The following is a 20,874-nucleotide window of genomic DNA, read 5'->3' on the forward strand; positions in this document are numbered from 1 at the left end:
AAATTACAAAGCAGTAAGGAGACCTGGCAGGGTCAACGGAAGACCAGCACCACTACGCAGAATAAGTGGAAGGAGGTGTGCGGTAATAGAAAATTTCATTATACTGCTAGGCAGTCATAATACTGTTAGTGTTGGGTTATTTTTAAAAACACAATTTAGATATTCATTATTGCCCTTCAATTCAAAAATTTAATAAAAAATAATAAAAATAGCAAAAAAAAAACCAAAAAAAAAAAAAACAGAATATTAATTATATTTTATATATATTTTCTTGGACGGAAACCCAGGCACAGATTTTAACTACTAAAAAACGTCTAAAAATGTTCAAGTTCTTTCCCAGTAACAAATGAAGCGACATTCCTATCCCGGCCAATAAATATTCCATTGCAGAGAAAGCAATAATTGTTAATCAGCGCAGTCCTTATGAGAAGTAATGTACTTACTTTACTAGGGAAGCAGCCTCAGGTAACACTTCTGCAAATGCCTCCCGATACACAATGGCATTTTTCCTTTTGCAGTTCTGAATGATATCGTTTGCCAGGTAAAAGAGGTTAAGTCTATGACTGAAACCAGCTGTAGAGAAGAAAAAAAAATAGTAATAGATAGCTACATTCCAAACATCGCATATTCTAAATATTTAGACTGAGTGGTTATATATATTCTATAATACACAAAAGCCATGAATATCTTGTAAATTAAATCCTTATAAACGGTGAGTGATTTCTGTCACGACTCACTGAAAATTGTGTATTATAATAAATAAAGTACCCCAGTTGTAAAATATGAGGATATTAGAAGTAACCTCGGAGTTCCATGACCTGTATAAAAACACTCGGCCTTCGGCCTTGTGTTTTTATATGGTCATGAAACTCCTCGGTAACTTATAATATCCTTATATTTTACTTTATTCACTATATAATCTACAGTTATTTCTCTTTGGGACCAAACTGTAAATGGTATCCCTATAAAGAGCCTGCTCCCACTTTATTATAATTGTGCTGTTATAACTTATGATGATCTTTTCTAGAACGTTCTCCTCTTGTACACTGCCTGTCACTTGTCTAAAAGTCTAATATAAGTAATTACCGTATATACTCGAGTATAAGCCGAGTTTTTCAGCATCCAAAATGTGCTGAAAAAGTCTACCTCGGCTTATACTCGAGTCAGTGGGCAGTACCTGAGATTGCAGTCACTTTTAATCATTCCTATACCAACAGTTTACTTGGGGAGAGACACAGCAATATCACACAGCGCCCTCTGTTGGTTATATGAAATAATAACAGTGCGCCCTCTGTTAGTTATATGAAAGATTAACAGTAACTGCAATATCACACAGCGCCCTCTGTTGGTTATATGAAAGAATAACAGTGATGGCAATATCACACAGCACCCTCTGCACATGGTAGTGGGACAGTGGGACAATGCACACTAATCCATTTGGAAATTCTCTGTCACCATCAACTTTGAAAAAGAGTCCGGTTGATCACTGGGGGGGTCGCTTTGACGGAATGTGCGCTGCTGGGAGACAGGGCTGTAGTTGTGTCTAGGCTTATACTCGAGTCAATAAGTTTTCCCAGTTTTCGTAGGTAAAATTAGGTACCTCGGCTTATACTCGAGGCGGCTTATACTCGAGTATATACGGTACATTGTAAAAAAGCCCTGGAAAATCTCCACATTTGCATCAGCCATTTTTCTGCAACAAATTAGCAGCCTTTTCTGTTGGACTCAGCAGCTTAGCCTCTAGTGATGTGCGTGCTGGCCCAAACCCATGGGTTTCAGTTGAGATCTTCTGCCTGCTCTCTCCATTTCCGCGACATTAAACGGCCAGCTTCCAACAGCTGGTTTTATAAATGCACCTGCCACGCCCCTTTTGTGATGTCACTGGTGAGGCGGGCGGGTCTATAAATGGAGGGGGAAGCCGGGTGCGAGTTTAAGTCAAGTTTTTCTCAACCTGCACATCACTATTAGCCTTCTCCTCTTGACCTACATTAGGGGGGTTCTAGAACATACTGCTACAATTAATTTGCTGGACAGAATCCACTATTTTTTATTCAGCCGAACCCTTCGCGAAAGATTGGGGTGAATACCGAACCCTAATTTGCAAATGCAAATTAGGAGTGGGAAAGGGAAAACCGTTTTTACTTCCTTGTTTTGTGACAAAAAGGCACGCAATTTCCCACCCCAACCATAGTTTGCACATGCAAATTAGGATTCTGATTCGGTTCGGCCTGGCAGAAGGATTTGGCTTAATACTGCTGAAAAGGCCGAATCCTGGATTCAGTGCATCCCTAGTTACTGGTCCTTTAACTGCCCAAACACTGCTCAAATACATCAACTCTGTCACAGTACACAATGTTTGAACTTATAGGCATTAATTATCTATCTAAAAAATTAGAGAATACTGCCTTCAAGGACAAAATTCACAGACTGGATCTCTTATGCACTGCAGTCCATCACACCATTTCCAACTACAGGTATGGGACCGGTTATCCAGAATGCTCGTGGCCTACGGTTTTCCAGATTTGGAACTTTATCTGTAATTTGGAACTTTATACCTTAAGTTTGCTAAAAAAAAAAAAAAAAAAAATGTAAACATTAAAATTTCCCCCAATTATTTTGCCTCCAATAAGGATTAATTAATATATTAGTTGGGATCAAGTACAAGATACTTTCTGGATAACAGGTTTCCGGATCCTAATATGTTTTTGGCTACAATTTGTATTCTGTTGTGTTTCTATGTTTATCTGTATAATATACGTTTTTCCCTGTCCTTAGCACACACCGCTTGATTCTGCCAACAATACAAATGTGACGGTCACCCAAAATCATCTTGTTCAGTCATCCACAGGAGCCTGGTCATTAACACCAGTTTACCAGAGGTAGGTAAATACAATATCAGATAGGTACTCATTTGTCAGACTCGTAGAACAAATGCAGTTATGACAGTATACTTTTAAACATCTTATTTCGAAAGCAGTTCAAGGTTTAAAATTGGTAATTTTTACAATTAATTTTTTCTGTACTACATGCCTATGCATGCAAAATACAGTAAGTAGTACAGAAATGCAGTGATGCTGGCAAACAATTCACCAGCAGCTTGAATATTTGCTCAGGGCTTAGGTAAGTCTAACAACACCCCTAGAGGTGAAGACACACACAGCTACTAGTAGCAGCTACTTGTTATAGCTACAAAATACTCAATAGTGATAATTGGATTTGCTAAGACACTACAACCTGTCAAATAACCAGAACATATCCAAGTTAGATGTGCAATCAATAATTACAGTTCATATATTCAATGCATAGTCTGCATTACTCCCTTGTGAACCATTTACAGATTTTCCAATTTTATTTGAAGGCTGCTCTAAATAATAATCAAATCCTCTTATGCAATAAACGGCACAAAGTTTGCCCAGGCGCAGCAACTCACCAGTAAGGGGCAGATTTATCAAGGGTTGAATTTCGAATTCATGTGAGTTTTAAAAAACGCCCATAAAATCTAAATTCGACCAATCGAAATTTATTTTTCCAAAAAAATTGAGTGTGTTAAACTCGGGTGAATAGGATGGACCAAAAAAATCGAAACAAATTCGATTAGAGTTTTAAAAACTCCGAAAAAAACTTGAATGTCAAGAAGGCTGGAAACAACTGTAAATTTATCCCAGGACGTCTCCCATGGACTAAAACAGCAATTCAGAAGGGTTTTAGGTGGCAAATACTCGAATTTCAGTGCTTAAAGAGCCAGAGTATGATAAATATCGAATTCAAAATTTTAAAATAACTCAAATTCAACTAGGGAATTTTTAAAAATTCGATTAGACAGCTCGAAAATTCGATATCCAAATTTTTTAATTCAACCCTTGATAAATCTGCCACAAAATGTTACTATGCCGGTTCCTATGGGGAATTAGACAAATAGCAAACTTTGCACTTATTACTCCCCATGTGTGAAAATGACTAGGACTTGACTAGCATTGAAAAACCATTAGGGTTGCTATTTGGAGAGATTAGTCCCCCAGCGACAAATCACTTCTTCGTCCTAATCACCCCAAATCTCCCGCTTCGGCTTTCAGAAGTCGCCCGAAGTTCCCTTGTGAGGCAACCTCGGGCGACTTCTTAAAATGAAGCATTACAAGTTCCATCCCACCGGCGATTTACATTCTAGCCAATGGGAAGGCAGTCTGGGGAGATTAGTTGCCCGAAGAAGTGATTGGTCGCTGGGCGACTAATCTTCCAACATAGCAGCGTGTGTCTCTGCCCCTAAAGCCTGAGGGAAATGTTTATTGAATATGATGAAGAGCATGAGCCACATCCACACATGTAAAATACAATGATGCATATACTTTAATCAAGAGACATTTCAGCAATTAAAAGTGGGCAGTGGTCTCTCCAGGTCCTTTTGAAGGTCAAAACGAGTGACCCTAACGGACTGCACTAACACTAAAACATTTAAGTGTTTTATAGTAATGAAAATATAATGCAGTGTTGCCCTGCACTGGTAAAACCGATGTTTGCTTCAGAAACCCTGCACAAAACGCATGTGGCATGTCGGATGTTCTAAAGAAACAGGAAGTGCAGGAGAAATCACAGGTAAGAACTACATTTATCCGACTGTCGGCTGAAAACGCAGCACTCCAGACGCGTCGTGGAGTTCTAGCCTTAACCACAGGGTTCCTGAGTCTGACAGAGAGATGATGAATCTGAAACTAACAAAGGAACAGCTAAAAAGTGTGAAATTAATGCAAAGTTCATTAGGTTTAGACCCCCTTTAATATCCGCATTGAGCCATAAACACACAATTGTCCACTGCTTCTAAAAAAGGAGACTATTAGTGCAACTTCGAAGAAGCGACGCAAGTGCCATCCCGCTGACGATTTTTTATTATAGCCGGCGGGAGGGTAGGGGAAGGCAGTTCGGGGAGATTGTCACCCCGAAGAAGAGCCGATTTGTCGCCGGGGTGACTAATCACCCCGAATCTGCCCATGTGCCCTTACCCTTAACATGTTTTACTATTTTAACTTGTCTCTGGATTAAAAAGTAATGAAAGGGAAAAATACAGGTCAGTACAGGCTCTGAATTTAAGGCAATGGTTCCAGTACTGTGCAGCCTGAAGGATTCAGATGGAAGGAAAAATTTGAGGAGAATGTTCTACTAGATACTCCTGGGTGCAGTCTTTAGGCCAGGAGTTAGTGAGAGATACAGGGTTAAATACTTATTTGCTGCCCTAGATATTCTTGGATCTGTGTCGGATATCTCCAGTAAGTTAGGATAGATGTACTAACTAGCTGTAGATTTTAGTATCACAATATCCTTGGTTATTATGTCTGTCCAAGAAATCATCCAAGCTACTCAAAGTTATTAACTGAATCAGCATCACATCACCCGGCAGTGCATTCCCCAACCTCACTACACTTACTACCTATGCTACTCCAAATGAAGCGTCAGTCCTCCTCAAAACCCCCAACTCTCACCAAACTGCATAATCTTGCATTAATCAACACTGAATTTAATTTGCCAATTTGTTGCCCAGTCAAAACCCTCTACAAAGTGGCAGCATCCTGGACGGAACTTATAGTTTTGCACAATTTAGTATCATTAGCAAAAAGACAGTACTTTCAATGTCCACCTTCAGGTCATTAAGACACAGTTTAAAACAAAAAGAAAAGCAGACCACCGTGGTACTCCAATAACACTGGTCCAATTAAAAAATGTTACATTCACATTACTCTAATCTATACTTCAGCCAATTTTCTGTCCAAGTTATGTTCTAGACAATATAACCATTAATCTTCTGTGTGGTACAGTTTTAAAAGCTTTAGCAAAATCCAAGTAGATCATATCCACTGCCATCCCAGAGTCGAGGTTCCTGCTCACTTCCTAATAGAGTTTAGTCTGCCAAAATCTATTATGCAAAAAATATGCTGGCACAAAACTCATAGTACAGGTATGGGACCAGTTATCCAGATTGCTCGGGACCTAGGGGTCTTCCAGATAACGGATCTTTCCATAATTTGGCTCTTCAGATCTTGTAATTTAAACATTATATAACCCCAATAGGCTGGTTTTGCCTCCAATAAGGATTAACTATATCTTAGTTTGGATTAAGTACAAGCTACTGTTTTATTTTTACAGAGAAAAGGGAAATCTTTTTAAATTTTTAAAAATTTGGATTATTAGGATAAAATGAAGTCTATGGGAGAAGGCCTTTCTGTAATCCGGAGCTTTCTGGATACCGGATAGCTTATCTCATACCTGTATCACAAATAAAAAGTGCGTTGAGGAAACCTTTGGCTACTACCACACATGGAGTATGCATTTTGCCACTGAAATTTGCTACGCATGTCTGCACCCACACCAATACATTGTGTCACATCAGAAAGCAGATTGGCATGAAGGAACTGCTGCCATGTATGGCTGTAGACAGAGTAATGGCAAACAAATCTCCTGAAAATGTCTTCCCCTTGCCTAAACTTCAGATCAAATAGCAATGACACAACCACACTACATCAAAATAATAATTTTGTCTTTTCCCAGTTTTGTGCGCCACACACACACACACGCTTGTTAAAGGACCAGTAACACCAAAAAACAAGTTTTTTAAAGGAATGAAAATATAACGTAGTGTTGCGCTACACTAGTAAAACTGGTGTGTTTACTTCAGAAACACTACTATAGTTTATATAAACAAGCTGCTGTATAGCCATGGGGCAGCCATTCAAGCACAGGATGCACAGTAGATAACAGATAAGTACTACTATAGTTTATATAAACAAGCTGCTGTGTAGCCATGGGGGCAGCCATTCAAGCACAGGATACACAGTAGATAACATAAAAGTAATACTATAGTTTATATAAAGAAGCTGCTGTGTAGCCATGGGTGCAGCCATTGAAGCACAGGATACACAGTAGATAACAGATAAGTACTTCTATAGTTTATATAAATAAGCTGTTGTGTAGCCATGGGGGCAGCCATTGAAGCACAGGACACACAGTGATAACAGATAAGTTCTGAAGAATTCCATTGTATACTACAGAGTTTACCAGTTATCTGCTGCATATCCTGTGCCTTTTCTCCCAGCTTCAATGGCTACACAGCAGCTTGTTTATAAAACTATAGTTGTACTTATCTGTTATCTACTGTGTATCCTGTGCTTGAATGGCTGCCCCCATGGCTACACAGCAGCTTGTTTATATAAACTATAGTAGTACTTATCTGTTATCTACTGTGTATCCTGTGCTTGAATGGCTGCCCCCATGGCTACACAGCAGCTTGTTTATATAAACTATAGTAGTACTTATCTGTTATCTGCTGTGTATCCTGTGCTTGAATGGCTGCCCCCATGGCTACACAGCAGCTTGTTTATATAAACTATAGTAGTACTTATCTGTTATCTACTGTGTATCCTGTGCTTGAATGGCTGCCCCCATGGCTACACAGCAGCTTGTTTATAAAACTATAGTTGTACTTATCTGTTATCTACTGTGTATCCGCTTAAGCACACCTGAGACAAGTATAATATCTTTATTTTAAAAAGGTATTCACTAGTGATGGTATAAAATTCGCAACTGCGAAAACTTGTAGAAATGCACTGGTCTATGGCAACTTGACAATTTTTGTTTTCACTCATTGGAGTCTACGGACGTCATTTTCGCAACGAAACGTGGCAAAAATTTTCGCTCATTCGTATTCACCTATTGTCAACATCAACCAAATAAACTAAAAAAGCTTTTTTTTTTTACTCAATTCATCAAGTACAGTACTAAAAGATTGTCTTTAATCTTCAGCACCTCCAATGAACCAGCACCAACAAAATAATCAAGCTAGTTTAAATAGAAATAACCAGGCCCTTCCTATGCCTAGCTGTGTCTCAAGTTTACAGTTGGGAGGGCTGAAGTTGAAAGTGTTCAGAGCTAATGCCTTTTCCCACAATTGCTATAAACAACCGAAAAATGTGGACAGCATACAAACACAGGTTCTATAAAGGGGTGGTTCACCGCTATGGCTAATTCTAAGCAACTTTTCAATTGGCCTTTTTTATTTTATAGTTTTTGAATGATTTGCCTTTTTCTTCTGACTCCTTCCAGCTTAAATGGGGGTCACTGATACCATTTAAAAACCAAATGGTCTGTAAGGCTACACATTTGTTGTTGTTGCTACTTTTTATTACTCATCTTTCTATTCAGACCACTCATTCATATTCCAGTCTCTTGTTCAAATCAATGCATGGTTGCTAGGGTAATTTGGACCCCAGCAACCAGATGGCTAAAATCTTAAACTGGAGAGCTGCTGAATAAAAAAAAAGCTTAATAACTCAAAAACCTCAAATAATAAAAAATGAAAAACAATTGCAAATTGTCTCAGAATATCACTCAACATTATACTAAAAGTTAATTTAAAGGTGAACAACCCCTTTGAATAAACAGAATGGCAGCTACCGTATATTTAAAGTGTCAACTCTCTTCTAGATGACCTCCCTGCCTGGCCCCGGTCTCTGCAGAATGAAGCAATAGTTAAGGGCAAGTTTTTTTAAGTTTCTTGTAATGGTTTGGGAGATTAATATTGAGGGCTTACGATTTAGTAGGATTCACATCCAGACCTGAGAGGTTGGCATATGTTGATAACTAAAAGATGGCAATGAGGTCAACGGTTTGGATAAGGTTAGAACAAAGTCATCCGCGTATAAGGCACATTTGTATTCTTTTTGTCCCACCTTAATACCCGGTATTTTGTCATTATTGCAAAGGGTTTGTGCCAGTGGTTCTATCACTGGTCTTCAAGGAAAAAAACACAGCAAATCCAGTTGATTTGACTTATTTCTACAGATAAACACACTCTGAATCTCAAAATTTTTTTTGAAGTGTATTTATTTTTTTAACACAACAGCATCGGTCTACAGTTATAAGAAAAAAGTGATTGTACAGGTATGGGACCTGTTATCCAGAATGCTCGGGAGCGGGGGTTTTCTGGATAACATATCTTTCCATAATTTAGATCGTCATACCTAGAAAATCATATAAACATTAAATAAACCCAATAGGCTTTTGCTTCCAATAAGGATTAATTATATCTTAGTTGGGATCAAGTACAAGGAACTGTTTTATTATTACAGAGAAAAATGAAATCATTTTTAAACATTTAGATTATTTGAATAAAACGCAGTCTATGGGAGACGGGCATTCTGTAATTCAGAACATTCTGGATAACAGGTTTCCGGATAACCCTATCATATTCTACAGAGTTTATCTGCTATGTCACTTCTGTAATTTACCAATGTTTCAAATACCCCTGTGGCTACACAGAAACCTGTTTATATAGAATATATTAGTGTTTGGGAAGCAAACACACCGGTTTACCAGTGCAGTGCAATGTCACAATATATTCAAATATCAGGTATGGGACCTGTTATCCAGAATGCTCTGGACCTGGGGTTTTCCAGATAACGGATCTTTCAGTAATTTGTATTGTAATGCCCAAGTCTACTAGAAAATCATCTAAACATTAAATAAACCCAATGGGTTTTGCTTCCAACACAAAATAATTATATCTTGGTTTGGATCAAGTAGAAGCTACTGTTTTATTATTAAAGAGAAAAAGGAAATTATTTTTAAAAATTTGAATTATATGGATAAAATTGAGTCTATGGGAGATGACCTATCATATATATATGTATATATATATATATATATATATATATATATATATATATATATATATATATATATATATATATATATATTTTTTTTTTTTTTTATTAAAAATTAAATGTGTCCCTAGTCAATAAAATGATTATGATACATAAATATATGTTTATTAAATGTGTCCCTAGTCAATACTATCTGTATAAAATCCTCCTTGCTATCAGGAGCCTGTTAAGTTGGACAAGTTTGGATAACAAGCCCTGATTGGAGAATTTGAATATGTTAGGCTATTTAAGATTGGTCAACATGTTTTTGTATCATCCTTGAGAAAGGTTCTAACAAGGACCGAAAACGTTGGACATTGGTACAACATAATAAATAATTAAGAATTTTTACATGAGAGTGCCGGTTTCTTGAATACAAGGTTATATATATTTTAACCGTGCACCCCGGCTATATAGGTCGCAACAGTGTTTGTAAAACAATTACGGCCCCCTTTATCAAGGATCTTTGACAAATGCCCTTATGGGAGCCAAAACGTTGGACATACAAGTATATATACCATACACACAGGTATGGGACCTGTTATCCAGAATGCTCAGGACCTGGGGGGGGGGGAGAAGAGAGAGAACTGGGGAAAACCACAAAGACACAGGGAGAACATACATTCTCCATTTCTTCAGCTGTGCCCTGGCCAGATCGGAGGAGCCCAGCTTAGCAACAATTGTACCACTGCCCTTCCAGTGAGTACTACAGACAATTTGTCTCTCAGGGAACACCATGGGGTTAAAGGACCTATTGCCACAGATGGATATCAAACACATTGCAAATGAATGCTATACCAGATGCAACATAGGGCCCCATGCCATTACTAACAGCCATCATACAGTGGTTACAGCCTCTTCTACTCACACATTATTCTTTCCTCTAAACATTGCAGCTCTCCTGCTAAGACTGTGAGCCTATGTCCCCTGACATCCCCACTATAATTGCTGCAATTGCCGGCTCTAATTCTATTTCAGGCAGATTTTGTTTTTAAAGATGACAGTGTGTCTTTAAAGGGATACTGTCATGGGAAAAAAAAATTGTTTTCAAAATGAATCAGTTAATAGTGCTGCTCCAGCAGAATTCTGCACTGAAATCCATTTCTCAAAAGAGCAAACAGATTTTTTTATATTCAATTTTGAAATCTGACATGGGGCTAGACATATTGTCAATTTCCCAGCTGCCCCAAGTCATGTGATCCATTTTGGAAACATTTTTTTACCCCATGACAGTATCCCTTTAACTATTAAGGGTCCTTTAGAAAGTGAATATTTACATTTCAGTGTGAACATGTTTAATAAATTGGGCATTTCACAGATCCTCTAACTGGCAGCAGCATCATCATAAAAAAGTGCCTGTTGTACATGAAATGTTTTCAAAAATGTATCTTTATGGCAAACCTTACGCTCCCTTTTGTTTTGATTTTTTTTTTTTGGATTTTTAGTTCGAATCGTCAGGAAGTAGCCAATTCGATGGTCGAAGTAGCCAAAAAAAACTTTGAAATTCGAAGTTTTTTTCATTCTAATCCTTCACTTGAGCTTAGTAAATGTGCCCCTAAGTCTACGAGAAAATGATCTAAGCCCAATAGTCTGGTTCTGCTTCCAATAAGGATTAATTATATCTTAGTTGGGATCAAGTACAAGCTACTGTTTTATTATGACAGAGAATAAGGAAATCATTTTTAAAATATGCATTATTTGGATAAAATGGAGTTTATGAGAGATGGCCTTTTCATAATTGGAAGCTTTCTGGGTAACTGATTTCCAGATAACGAATCCCACAGCTGTATTACTATGTTCACGGTTACTTATATCAATAGAAAAAAACAATACTAATGATAGTGTTTTTAAGGGATGCACCGAATTCACTACTTTGGATTCGGCAGAAACCCAGAATCCTTCGCAAAAGATTCGTCAGAATACCTAACCCTAATTTGCATTTTCAAATTAGTGGTGGGAAGGGGAAACATTTTTCACTTCCTTATTTTGTGACCAAAAAGTCGTGTGATTATCCTGCCAGCCCTAATTTGCAAATGCAAATTAGAATTCGGATTCGGTTTGGCCAGGCAGAAGGATCGGCTGAATCTGAATCCTGCTGAAAAAAGGCCGAATCCTGGCCAAATCCCGAACCAAATCCTGGATTCTTTGCATCCCTAGTTTTTAATGTTGAAGCTACTTCTCCAGCTCACAGTAGAGGGGTGTACTTTTTCCCCATATGGTAATAAAAATAGTAACCCAATCACAGCATACATAAATAGACAAGAGCCTAACATTATAAGTATGAGATCTTTTCTCATAAAATGTCTTTCCGTAACCCTAACCATAACTTAAATTTAACAGAAACAATACAATAGCTATGAGGATTTCTGCTAGTCTTCCTACCATCAGGCACAGCCTTATTACTTAAAAAAGGAGATTATTAAAACAATAGTGGAAGAGGACCTTCCTGGACAATTGATCTGATATTTGTACAGTATTTCTAGGCAGAACAACTAGTTCAAAGCACACTAAACCAAGTCTATATCTAAACACTGACGGCAATTGTAAATTGCAACAAGACCATCAGGGTTTGTCACTTGTACCTGTATATTCCCAGAAGTTTCCTCTAGTCCAAAACCTATTTAACCAATGGGTAATCAGCAGCATGCACAAGCCTTAAAAGGGTTGTTCACCTCTGAGTTAACTTTTAGTTTGATGTAGAGAGTGATCTTCTGAGAAAATTGGTAATTGGTTTTCATTGTTATTATTTGCGGTTTCTGAGTTATTTAGATTTTTATTAAGCAGCTCTCCATTTTCAGCGGTCCGGTTGCTAGGCTCCAAGTTATCCTAGCAACCATGCATTGATTTGAATAAGAGACTGGAATATGAATAGGAGAGGCCTGAATAAAAAGACAAGTAATGAAAAGTAACAATAACAATTAATGTGTAGCCTTACAGAGCATTTCTTTTTTAGATGGGGTCAGTGACCCCCATTTGAAAGCTGTAAAGTCAAGGCAAATAATTCAAAAACTATAAAAAAATAAATAAATGAAGCCCGATTGAAAAGTTGCTTAGAATTAGCCATTGTATATCATACTAAAAGTTCACGTGGGTAAGTTAAAGGTGGACCATCTGGTTAAAGGGGACATGTTGCCCAGACACTAAAAAAACGGTACTAAAAGTAACGTAATAAAAGCCCTTCAGAATTAAACACGAAATCCAAATTCTGTTTTTCTAATTAAAACATCCGTTGAGACTTCTCTGTACGACTCCAATCCAATCCATTCCAATCACTTTCAATTCTGCACTTTCCTAATAAAACTGCCCTTCATTACATGTACTTGGGCTTGAAGTCCTCTATTTTGGAGAATGCCTATCAACAACTTTCAATTGAAAACACCCTGTACCCCTTAACACCCAATGTGGGGTAGTTTCATCTGGATGGCTGCAGGATTGGGAAAGATCCTTTATCAAGGGTCAAATTTCAACTAAAAGTTAACTTAAAGGTAAACCACCCCTAATAAAAGTCCCCTATCAAGCACTCTGGCCCATTGTTAGCCTACACATCCAGTGTGGAGACAAATCTTAGGTAATAGGTGCCTGACATGCCTGTTGTAACCATACTATCCACATGCCTGAGCTCAAGGGTCAACTTCAACAAAATCGATGCACCTTATCAACATGTGCAGGTTACACGAGCAGATGAAGAAGTGGGAGATTAAGCAGCTTCTCTTCACTTCCGGTCAGATATAATGGGTTGGGCCACAGACATGAACACACGTAACAATAGGCTTCCCAGCGTATGACCAATTGTAATCAGCTGTCTATATGTCCGATACCAGTGCACAGCTACCTGACCACCTGGAGATAGGAGAATGCAAAGTCTCTAAATTCAAATACCCTATTTAGCTTTACAACCAATAATATTCAGGAATAAGGTGCTTAACGCCCTGATGACATGAAATTCGTTTACTTACTCTATTCCAGCTTTTCCCTAAACTATTGATATAGCACAATTTTTTTTTTTTTAGTTGGAGTTTGTCAGGAAACTGGAGGACCCAGAGAAAACCCATGTGACATTGGGTAGATGACACAAACACTTCATTGCAATTTAATCTGGGTCCTCAAGTTTGTAGGACAGCAAATCAATGTACTGATAATTCATGCATATATCCGTTAAAAGAAAATGAAAGGCATTATTATAAGTTACTTTCCCTGGAAAGATCTCACTGCTCCCCAGGCCTGTAATGCTTTATGTCCCCTTCCTGGTCCAGATTGGTGGGGGCAAAAAAAAAAAAAAGTAAATTCCCACAACAGATGCCCTTTAAAGAACTAGTAACAGCTACGACAAAGCGATGCCAACACATATTAAACTTTAAAATCTCTAAGTCTTTATTAAGAAATAACTTACCGAAACTCCGCTTGTGTTCCTATTCAGAAAAGGCAATTGGTGATCCATCGTGCGGTGCTCGATTTCTCCTCACTGGCCATCTCCTATAAGGAAGGCAGGGAAGAGAAATGGAGCCCTGCACAATGGATCGCCGATCGCCTTTTCTGAAGAGGAACGCAAGCGGTTTCTTAATAAAGACTTAGCAAAACTTTTTTCGAAACGAACAAACAAATTTTTTTTTTTTTACTGATCAGGTAAGGAAAATGGGGCAGTACTGGGGTTCGGCACTAGTCAGAAGGCCCATGCAGGGGGTCATAGTTATATAAATGCCTTTCATTCACCTATAAAGAAAATACTACCGTTTCCAACACGGCCCCTTTAAATAATAATCAGTGCCGTTGTGGGAAGATGAAAGCAAAATGCAGCAGCTTTCCAATATACATGAATTGAAAATATTACATGGCTTTTTATGTTATTTATAATTATATATAAGCCGTGTGTGTTTAGCTCTTTCTGGGCTTAGTCACAGAGCATTGGCTCCGTTTCGCTCTGCCTCCATTTTTTGTAGGCAAGGGGAAAATAAGTGGACCCCTCTTAGTTCCATAGAGCTGCATCAACAGGCACTGCTTCCCCTGAGTGCAGGTTCATGGGGTAACGATCAGCCCCAGGGTTGCCAGGTCTAATTTTCAAAAGCAGCCAAAGTCAGCTACAAAACAAACCCAAAACTAGCTAAGAGGCACTGCAAAAGTAGCCCAAAAATAGCACATGTGCAGTGGACAAAAAAAAGTCTAAACAAATAAATGAATATATGTGAAAATAGGTCTTTCAAATTTTGAGTTTCACATATTTTTTCCATATAGCAAAATAGGACAGATATGCCTGTCACCAGGGGCGTAACTACAGAGGGGGGCCCAGGAGGTAATATAAGGCACTAAATCATATACAATTTCAATAAATTTTGGTAAAACAGGCCAACCTCTAGACATTTTGGTGGCCAGCAGTTTTTTGCCCCAAAATTTCTGAAATTGAGTAAAGTTGCAAGGGAATTGTGAGAATGCTTAAAGGGATACTGTCATGGGAAAAAAACATATTTTTCAAAATGAATCAGTTAATAGTGCTGTTCCAGCAGAATTCTGTGCTGAAATCCATTTCTCAAAAGAGCAAACAGATTTTTTTATATTTAATTTTAAAATCTGACATGGGGCTAGACATTTTGTCAATTTCCCAGCTGCCCCACGTCATGTGACGTGTGCCTGCACTTCAGGAGAGAAATGCTTTCTGGCAGGCTGCTGTTTTTCCTTCTCAATGTAATTGAATGTGTCTCAGTGGGACATGGGTTTTTACTATTAAGTGCTGTTCTTAGATCTACCAGGCAGCTGTTATCTTGTGTTAGGGAGCTGCTATCTGATTACCTATCCATTGTTCTTTTGTTTGGCTGCTGGGGGGAAAAAGGGAGGGGGGTGATATCACTCCAACTTGCAGTACAGCAGTAAAGAGTGATTGAAGTTTATCAGAGCACAAGTCACATGACTTGAGGCAGCTGGGAAATTGACAATATGTCTAGCCCCATGTCAGATTCCAAAATTGAAAATAAAAAAATCTGTTTGCTCTTTTGAGAAATGGATTTCAGTGCAGAATTCTGCTGGAGCAGCACTATTAACTGATTCATTTTGGAAAAAATTTTTTTCCCATGACAGTATTCCTTTAAGAGTGATGGGAGATTGGGGTACAGAGCCCAAAATCTGGTAACTGCCAAATTCTACACAAGTCTGTCCTGGGTATTGTAGTCTTACATTAAACTTGGAAGATGGCAAATTGTTAAACAAAACTACATTACCCAACATGCATTGGGAGACACACATTAGGGCAAGTAAAAAATTTTTGATTGGTTGCAAAGTACAAACCAGTCAAAGGCCCAAATCCATACCTTGGCTAGTTTGTACTTTGAAAACCCGCCTGGGCTTTAAATTAGTAGCCCAATTTGACTGGAAAATCGCCAACCTGGCAACCCGAAAATTCCTCCTTTTTTTCTGGTTAATCTCCACTCTGTTTACTGGCACTCAGACAGAAACCGTGCCTGTCAATGGAACTATACACAGTTGCAGAAGAGAACAGATCTGCTACTATCCTTTTCCTTCCTCTACATTGCAGGAGTCAGAACTTTGCAGTGCAGAAAACACACACAACCAGTTGTTTGCAATACCAATTGCATTTTCAAAAAAGGTTTAATGAATATTCGGTGGAAAGTTGCCTAGAATTAGGTTCTCCACATACATCAAAGAGAAAAAAAGCTCTGGCACTTTTATCGGCTTAGACCTCCTTCACAAAATAGGAATGCTTTATGGGTTCTGACACCAGCCATAAATTAGTACAGGTATAGGATCCCTTATCCGGAAACCCGATATCTAGAAAGCTCCGAATTACGGAATGGCTGTATCCCATAGACTCCATTTTATCCAAATAATCTAAATTTTTAAAAATGATTTCCTTTTTCTCTGTAATAATAAAACAGTAGCTTGTACTTGATCCCAACTAAGATATAATTAATCCTTATTGGTAGTAAACCCAGCCTATTGGGTTTATTTAATGTTTAAATTAATTTCTAGTAGACTTAAGGCATGAAGACCCAAATTACAGAAAGATCCGTTATCCAGAAAACCCCAGGTTCCGAGCATTCTGGATAACAGGTCCCATACCTGTATAACATATCTCAATCACCATAGATAAAGGGTGGCCCGGGTGCCCACTGCCCCGGACACTGCTCTTAAATTTTAGTGTTAGATTTCCACATCATTATTCCACTAATCCATTATTCATTAATACGGGGAATAACCTAATTCCCCGCACAGAGCACACTCCTGGGTTTCCAATAAATCGCTCGTCTCCAAGTGGAGACGAGAGATTTATTCGGAAACCCAGGAATGCGCTGCCTCTAGACTACAAAGCTAGAATTAGGTTCTCTCTCAGTTTGGGAGCAGTTCCCCTTTAATGTCTTGGCAGAAAAGGCTGCCATCAGGCACCCCATTGCATTAAGTAACTAAACCCTAAAAATGAATATGGATAAAAATGCCATATTTTATATAGTGAACTTATTGCACGAGGCTAAAGTTTCAGCTTGTCAATAGCAGCAATGACCCAGGACTTCAAACTTGTCACAGGGGGTCACCATCTTGGAAAGTGTCTGTGACACTCACATGCTCAGTGGGCTCTGAGCAGCTGTTGAGAAGCTAAGCTTAGGGCTCGTCACTAATTATCCAGCAGAAAATGAGCTTCCCCTGTAATATAAGCTGATGCTACAGGTTTGCTGATTATTAAATTCTGATGCTAATTGCACTGGTTTCTGTGCTGCCATGTAGTAATTATCTGTATTAATTACTAATCAGCCTTATATTGTGACATTTCTATTCTATGTGTACTGTATATTGTGAGTGGGTCCCTAAGCTCAGTAAGTGACAGCAGCACAGAGCATGTGCAGTGAATCAGCAGAAAAGAAGATGGGGAGCTACTGGGGCATCTTTGGAGACACAGATCTTTACTGCTAAAGGGCTGTGGTTGCCTTGGGCTGGTACAGAAGCACAAAACATAACGTACAACATTTCTAGCTACTTCTTTAGTTAAGCTTTGGTTCTCCTTTAAAGCCATAACCTCCTGTGTTAAAGTTGAGTATAGAGCTGGGCAGGAATCACCTGAGGAAGTTTAGGTTTCAATTGATACAGCAGAAAGTCAGGGAACAGGGGAGAAGAGAGCCCCTCAGCCGCCCCAGTCATACTCACATCTGCGGAACCACTTGAGCCAATGGTGCACGACGGTGTTGTAGTGCTTTTTATTCTCGATGCACCAGGAGCTCAGGCTCTGGATGGATTCCATGGTGTTGGTGACAGACTGCATTTTCCGGTCCAAAGAAGCTTCCAATGCCCCCACAGAGGCCTTGCTGCTACTACTGCTGCCGCCCGCCGCCATGTTTACCCACTATCCCCCGCGGCACGGCGAAGAGGGCGAACAACTGTTGGGGGGTGTGTTCGCGTAGTAAAGCACCAGGCTCGACCCCGATCTCACACCATGAGGATTCGCTGACGGCAACCGAGGCTACGCCAGCCCCTCGCCGCCTTACTCAGCAAAAGAAAAAAAAATTAAGGGTCTCCTATATATTAATAAATATAAAAATGGCGTCACCAAATGCGACTGGAAAGTCGGCGCGCGCGCCCACGAGGCGGAGACCTAGAACTCGCCCGCTTTTCACAGGGGGAGGAGCTTAGCGGGATGTAGAGGGGCTGCTTGAGGTTTCACCGCGTCATGGGACCGTAAAGGAAATCAGCGCGGGAGCGCGCACGAATGGACAGGAGGGGCGGGTGCGAGCAAACCACGCCTTGTTCTATTCTCCCGCCCTAAAGAGGCGGCAAAAGCCATTTGTGACGCAGTTCGTAGTACAACTGTGACATGGAATTGTAGCCTGTGCGGCAACTAAATGGGAGTGACTGATAAAGCCTCTTGCTGACGATGCTGTGTAAATAAACTCTGTACTCTGTACATATGACCATAACATTTAGCAGCTCGACATCCACGTGTTTCTGGGAAGTTCCACTGAAATAAATGGAGGGGCCATTCTGTGCCTGCCATATGCCACAGTGATACATGCTCAAAGTTGCCCTAAGAAATTATTAAGGCTTCAGTTAGGAGGGGGACCTACAACCCTTTACCTTTATGTTTATAGATAACCAGCGCCGATTCTGGGGCTGCCTGATGCCGCCCCTCTCCCGCACCTCGCTCAGCGCCGGATTTCACTTTTGGGCGCCCCTAGGCCACGCGGTCCGACCAGGCGGCCGCGCGGTCCTAGCGCCCGCCTTCCCAGCGCGCCGGCGAAAAAACGCCGACGCAGTTGGTGCAGTTGAACGGCAGCTGGGCGGCATGCCGCCCCTATTTCTTTGCCGCCCTAGGCCCGGGCCTATGCGGCCTTGCCGCAAATCCGAGCCTGACCTCGCTTACAAATTAGCGTCGGAGCAGGTCTAAGGGGGCAGTATCGCTAGTGCAGTAACTAAGCACGATGGCGCTCTCTGCAATAGCTGAGCCGAATTTCCGGGTTAAAACCGGGAAGTTCGGTTCTTAAAGTTCTCGTAACTAGCCACTTGCTGCCGCCTGAGGCAAAGGTCTCACCCTGTCTCATGGCAGAAGGGGCCCTGTATATAACATCAGTTATTTATTGTATACTGAAGTCCAAAGTCTTGTTACTACCATCGATACCTCCTCTCCTCGCAGGTGGTGAAATTAAAGGGTCAGGTCCAGGCCCGGACTGGCAATCTGTGGGTTCTGGCAAATGCCAGAGGGGCTGCTATAAGGTTCCATAGAAAGTCAGTATTTAGTGGGCTGGTGAGAGCTGTTTTTAGCCTCTGTGTGGGCTGATTGGGCCTCTGTGTACCTGAAATGCCAGGGCCTATTCTAATTCTCAGTCCGGACCGGTTTAGGTCCTGTCTGTCATGTTCCGTTTTCAGTCCAGAACTAGAGAGTGGCTACTGATGAGAACCAGCTCCTTTACTTTCCAGAATCCATACTCGGATGAGATTGAGTATATCATCTGTACCAACACTAATGTGAAGTATGTAGGATGAATGTTCTGTTCTACATTCCATATTTTATAGCATTATTAAAGCCACAGAGCGCTTACATATCTGCCCTTTCCCTGCCCTATATGTAGTGGGTTAAATATTCATCCCCTGGAACTGCAAAACAAATACTGCAGTGAAATTGTATTCTTTGATGTTTTTATGTTAAAGCACTGATGCTCTAATTTAGACATTGTTTAATGTTACATACTGCTTGCAAAAGTATATAAATAATAAAAGTAAAATATTTTTAGAGCCGAATTCTGCATCTGTAACAGCTTTTTGTAAATTGGGGTAAATAAGTAAAGGATTGGATCCAGGGCCAGACTGGGGGTTAAAAGCAGCCCGGGCAAAATATAATCAAAGCAGCCCACATGTAAAGACGCAATGGCCTGACTTGTACACATACACTCATATATTGGGGTAAAACTGAAAAAATGTATGCGCATCAAGAGCTGCCTTAGGGGTTGTTCACCTTCAATATAATTTTTAGTATGATGTAGAGAGGGACATTCTGAGACCATTTGCAATTGGTTTTCATTTTTTATTAATTGTGGTTTTTGACTTATTTAGCTTTTTATTCAGCAGCTCTCCAGTTTTTAATTAAAGCCGTCTGGTTCCTAGGGACAGAGTGAATGAGAGTACAGAGAGAAACAGAGAGAGGGACAGAGGGACAGAATGACAGCAAGTGCAGAGAGAGGGGAAGAGAGAGGTACAGAGTGACAGAGAGAGACAGAGTGACAGAGAGAGGAACAGAGAGAGACAGAGAGAGGGGAAGAGTGACAGAGAGAGACAGAGAGGGGGGAAGAGAGAGGGACAGATCGACAGAGAGAGGGACAGATCGACAGAGAGAGGGGAAGAGAGAGGGACAGAGTGACAGAGAGAGACAGAGTGACAGAGAGAGGGGGAGAGAGAGGGACAGAGTGACAGAGAGAGACAGAGTGACAGAGAGAGGGACAGAGTGAGACAGGGAAAGGGGAAGAGAGAGGGACAGAGTGACAGAGAGAGACAGAGTGACAGAGAGAGGGACAGAGTGACAGAGAGAGACAGTGACAGGGAAAGGGGAAGAGAGAGGGACAGAGTAACAGAGAGAGACAGAGTGACAGAGAGAGGGACAGAGAGAGAGACAGAGTGACAGGGAGAGGGGAAGAGAGAGGGACAGAGTGACAGAGAGAGACAGTGACAGAGCGAGGGGAAGAAAGAGGGACAGAGTGACAGAGAGAGA

At 40.1% G+C, this 20,874-nt stretch overlaps 1 protein-coding gene across 2 annotated transcripts in view; it reads right to left on the reverse strand.

Moving 5' to 3' along the window:
- The window catches only part of rprd2.L (regulation of nuclear pre-mRNA domain containing 2 L homeolog), a 57,291-nt gene extending 38,955 nt beyond the window's left edge, over positions 1 to 18,336 (reverse strand). For both annotated transcript variants that reach the window (XR_001932762.2, XM_018231353.2), the window contains exons 1-2: positions 17,826 to 18,336; positions 444 to 573 (exon numbers count right to left, since the gene is read on the reverse strand). Coding sequence is in view for 1 of the 2 variants with exons in the window: in XM_018231353.2 (XP_018086842.1) it covers positions 444 to 573; positions 17,826 to 18,012 (317 nt within the window). In the remaining variant the exon portion in view is untranslated. The remainder of the gene's footprint in view (positions 1 to 443; positions 574 to 17,825) is intronic.
- Positions 18,337 to 20,874: the final 2,538 nt, after the last annotated feature.

The sequence above is a fragment of the Xenopus laevis genome, chromosome 8L (genome assembly GCF_017654675.1).
Source record: "Xenopus laevis strain J_2021 chromosome 8L, Xenopus_laevis_v10.1, whole genome shotgun sequence".
In the NCBI taxonomy this organism is placed as follows: Eukaryota; Metazoa; Chordata; class Amphibia; order Anura; family Pipidae; genus Xenopus; species Xenopus laevis.